Raw genomic sequence first — 5,000 nt, forward strand, 5'->3', positions numbered from 1 at the left:
TAATCAAGAAATCCACTTTTAGAGTACCGTAAACGTCCATGTATAAGCCGCACTTTTTTTCACAAAATTGAAGCCATAAATCAAGGGTGCGGCTTATCCATGGATACATCTGTGTTTGGAGCTTTAACTAAAGAAACATAAAAGAAACTGAGAACATGTTGCTGTTGTTCATTGACTTTTTAATGAGTGGTGGCTCCTAAAGGAGCCGTCTGTGTCTTCGAGTGTTTACCAGCGAATCTTGCTCTCCAAGAGTTCTTTCAAGCGATTAATTTTCGCTTTACTCGAATAAGTAAACACCAACCTACAAGGAATCTCCATTCCTCCACACAGCTGTTTGCAGAGACGCCTTCACCCAGCCACTTCCATGCATATCTTTCCGCCACATGCGATTAAAAAACCACAAAATTCGCGAGTAATTGCGAGGTAAATGGTCCTCTGTTTCGTTGTGCATGACCACCTTCTCGGCAAATTTGTCGACTGCATTATCAAGCTCCTGTTCTGCATGAAATTTTTCGCCTATTGCGGGTTTCCAAACATCTTTTTTGACGTGGTCATGCTACCAAGGCCCTGGCCCAGACTCGTCCCCACATTTAAAGCTTGGCTACTAAGCACTCGTTCGTTTTGTTTCAATCGAAGGAATTTCAACTTTATGGTGAAACGTTGATTGTTTGTTCTTGTTGGTTTATAGCAATAGAAAGTTATTGGAACTTCAAACTTTATTGTATTACATTCTTTTCCAACATCTGCGCTTCTAAATTCGGGGTGCGGCCTATCTACGGATGCGGCTTATACATGGACGTTTACAGTAATCACTGAAACGAGCGCTTAGGCTTAATCACTAAACAAGTGCTATGTGAGTTATCTTTGGATCAGCTGCTACATCACCCTATTCAGCACACGATCTCGTTAAACAGGACGTTACAAATCGATAATTTCGATACTCGATAAAATCGATCGTAATCGATATTTTTCACTTGTTCCTGGCTTAGTCTCTGTCTTCTTCTTCACCTTAGTTCCTCTGGCAAAATCGATATTTTCGATATAAGTTGATGGAAATCGATTGAACTCGAACTGTAATTACGAAAATTGATAAAATCGATAATAATCGATAACAGAGCTTTTTGTGATTATCGATTTTGATCGATTTTATCAATTTTCGTAATTACAGTTCGAGTTCAATCGCTTTCCATCAACTTATATCGAAAATATCGATTTTGCCAGAGGAACTAAGGTGAAGAAGAAGACAGAGACTAAGCCAGGAACAAGTGACTAATGTATATCCTAATGCCAAAAAACTGGAATTTATTTTATTCTCTTCATATTTTCATCCAAGGAAAGAATGCTAAACCTTCAATCAGTCGTATAAAACAACTTAAAGAAACTTTCAACAAACTGCAAAGGTTTCTTAAACTGTAATAAAAATGTTGAACTTCTTGCCACTAGAAACAACAAATGTAACCTTAACAGCAACAAGAGAACAAAAACCAGAAGTGATGTCTGTTTTAGCAAAACAATGTTGCCATGCATCGACGAGTTAGTAAATTGTAATATCTATTTCCGCAAGTATAGACTGCAAACTGACTTGAGCGAATAGCACAGAAGATAACATTTTCATCCACACACGACGCAACTGCGAATGAGTTATCTCAGATTTATGGCCAGGAGCGGAAGAGGATTTACAGCAAGACAAAACCTTTACTTTGGAGTTGACCTATTCTCTCGGCCGAGTAAACCAATACAGGGATCGCGTTAACGCAGAAATTATTTATACGCAAATAAAATCCCAAAAATGCATCATCGAAATTTTAATGCGTCCCAGGACGCAAGGCACTGACTTAAATAACTCACACAACTTGCTTTGATTTGTCAGTATATTCTGTTGTTTGTAAAACTGTTGGAGCGATCTGTGATCATAATTGAAGTTCTAAGAAATGGGGTTTAAAACATCTAAAAAGGTTAAAACTAAATTTTCGACCGCCTTCTGCGGTCTTCTTCAGAGGAATGTACTCTGCAAGTCACTGAATGCAAATATATAGCAAAAGACGACACTGTTCGTTGCTCCTAAGGGAGGAAACCAGTGATGCGTAAACCTTTGGAAAGGGTGCTCTTTCATGAACAGAGTTCTTGTCCAGGAATGAATGTAATGGCTCTAAAAAAAGCCTTTGTCGGCCGGTCCTATGCATATGCGTCAATATTAATTCCAAGTTGGTTACTCTCTTTTTCTCATAATTTAAAACATACTCTTTTTCTCGCAGAGGGTCACCAAGATTTTGGGACCCCCAAAAAATGCTTGGGACCCCAATTTGGCCGAACATGCGGGTCCCAGGACCCAGATTGAAAAATCCTACCGCCATCCCTGCAATATAATCGATAATCTGCGCCTATATCTTGGGGTTGATCTCTCATATACTGGTACCAGTCAAATCTTGTGATTATCGATATTTATCAATTATTCTAGCTAATCGATGAACAATTATCGAGTATTATCGAGTAAGGGCCAAGTCGCACTAGAGGGCAATTTCGGATTTGTTCAGGACAAATCTGACTTGAAATCGGCCAGTGACAAAAAAATTGTCCGGAAAGCTACAGTCGCACTTGAGAACAAAATATGTGAACAAAACATCACACCATGCTGTGAGCGTCGCGCAATTTCCTGCGAAACCGCCTTTACTCGCTGTTTCCATCCACAAACCGCGACACGAGGGATCTCAAAATGTCTCAGCTGACGAAGATGTGCGGCGCAGAGAAGTTTGGGATGATTGGGCATTGGGCCGTCTTCGCTGAACTGAAAGGATTCTTGCAACGAGTCAGAACGCGTGGTAGAAGGAGATGGGCTAGGAGTTCCTCAATCGTTGAATATGTAAGGGCTAGGCATCGGATAGATTGTTGCCACATTTCATACGGAAAATATTGGTCGCCCGCGCCTGGATTCATGTTGTTGCGAAATGAGAACGTTTTCAATTTTACCGCAAAGTCTATAGCCTGCGAGAAGGCTCTCTCTCTTCGGTGGGCCTGCTCGCAGGCTACGAAGTCTATCGCATAGAGACTCTGCTACATATCACCTGTCAAATCACTTCCGAATTAAGACACCCTCGCTATTGTTTTTCAAGATTTGTTTCAGTTCGGCCTGCCCCAGAGGTAGTCGACCGCATCTTTGAAGTTTGTCTGTCTGCGACCAAATTTTGTCCTTCGGTGGACAAACCGGTCGCACTTGGTTTTTCATTGTGATGACAGACTTTTGACATAAATGACAGTTTTGTCCTTTAGTGCGACTTGGCCCTAATATCGAGTAATCGACTAGTTTCCGATGATCGATTTCTATCGATTTGTAACGTCCTGCGTTAAAAAGTGTAGTTAACCGAACTGTTTAAATGAAAGATAAATTTTTTAAAGACTTCTTAGGCCTAATTTCTGAAACGAACAATTAGGCTTAATCAGTAAACGAGTGCTATATTCAGCGCAAGATCTCGTTGATGACCACTGCGTAGCCGCGCAGCCACTTCTTCCACATTATTCTAGGGGAGTGGTAATAACTAACTGCGTACCCGCGTAGCCACACTTTTTAAGATCACTTTTGGTGTGCCGGCTATTCAGCAGTTAAGCCCTTTATTCTATCATTCAGCAACATCTTGGCTTTCTTTGCCATCCTTGGCAAAGGCCTATTTTTAATAGCCTTGCGGTACCTTCAAAACAATGTTCTCCGCAACACCTGGAGGGAATCCCATCTTGTCATCTCGACTGTGCATCACCCTGAAGAAGTCAGTCCTACGGGACAAAAAGCTGAACATGGTATCCAAGAATGTTTCTACTTGTTCACAATGCTGAAGTACTCCCATAAAAACATCATCAAACTTCTTTGAATCCATTGCGTCTCTTATCCACCTCAACCTGCAAACCTGATCAACCGGCCCTTCTTGTCGCTTTTCGCTAGGTACCAAGTCTCTCCCTTTTCGTCCCAAGTCCATTCTCATTCCCAGATTCCTCATTGTTTCTCTTAGCCAGTGGGGACTTCGCGCGAGAAAACGAAGAACGCAGGGCTATTTAATTGGTTACTTTTCTAACGATGGAAATCTTAAACGGAAACGGAAGTAAAAGTCCTGGTGAACTTTGGTGAACATCGGTAGACCGAGATTCTCCGCGAAAGCCAGTCTTAATTAGATTTTTTAAAGGTCTCTAGTTGCTATAACCAAACAGTTATTTTCGGGAACGAAAACAGTGTTGGAATTTTTATTGGAAAGGAAAGTTTCAGTAGATGATATCTGCGAAAAGTTGAAGTCTATTAATCTCAATCCATATATCCTCAATTGGATTATCAGTTTCAATAAGGTTGCAATAGTAGCAAGTATGATAAATACTGTAGGAAACAGACAACTTTTTTAAAAGACATATTTCGGCATCATCAGTTTAATGAGTTCCTAAGTGTGAACAGTTATGAAGTCTACTGGTAGCTAAAAAAATTATTACAACATGACGTAATACAAAAGCGGATACTATTTACAGCGTGACACCAAACATCAAGGTGTAAACTAAAACGTGAGAAAAGTGTTGTAATGCTGCAATTGTTTGTTAAGTTCCGGTTTCATCTTATTTATATAAAAAGCTTCTTTGAGTTTTAAATCAATTGAGTTGCTGGCAGAATCCAGAATACTAAAGCACAAAGGGGAGTATTTGTTCTTACATAAAGCAAAGGAGATGTGTTGAAATGCTTAAAAATATGCGAGTTTTTATCGCTTTCCGTGTGTTCCTTTATCCTGGTAGAGAACTGGCGACTAGTTTCGCCAATATGTGCGGGAATTACAACCCGCACAAGAAAATTGGTAAACTACCATGGATTTTAGAGCAACAGGAGTACGATCTTTAACACTAAACATGTTTTTAATTTTGAATGAAGTGAAAACTAATTTGATAGTTAGGTCAGATTTGCAAAAGCACTTAGTAAGTTGTCGGGGTTTCAGTTTCGCTATTTTGGAATAATGGCCGACAAAAGGAAGTTTAAAATA

At 40.0% G+C, this 5,000-nt stretch overlaps 1 protein-coding gene and 1 long non-coding RNA gene across 3 annotated transcripts in view; one reads left to right on the plus strand and one right to left on the minus strand.

Annotated features, from left to right (window-relative positions):
• Positions 1–3,921, minus strand: part of LOC138052348 (nudC domain-containing protein 3-like) — a 35,271-nt gene extending 31,350 nt beyond the window's left edge. For both annotated transcript variants that reach the window (XM_068898805.1, XM_068898806.1), the window contains exon 1: positions 3,684–3,921. In XM_068898805.1, the coding sequence (XP_068754906.1) occupies positions 3,684–3,866 (183 nt within the window). In that variant the 5' untranslated portion in view covers positions 3,867–3,921. The remainder of the gene's footprint in view (positions 1–3,683) is intronic.
• LOC138052349 (uncharacterized) overlaps positions 1–5,000 on the plus strand; it is a 183,548-nt gene that overhangs the window by 36,562 nt on the left and 141,986 nt on the right. The gene's annotated exons all lie outside the window — the stretch shown is intronic.

The sequence above is a fragment of the Montipora capricornis genome, chromosome 6, assembly GCF_036669925.1.
Source record: "Montipora capricornis isolate CH-2021 chromosome 6, ASM3666992v2, whole genome shotgun sequence".
NCBI classification, from domain to species: Eukaryota; Metazoa; Cnidaria; class Anthozoa; order Scleractinia; family Acroporidae; genus Montipora; species Montipora capricornis.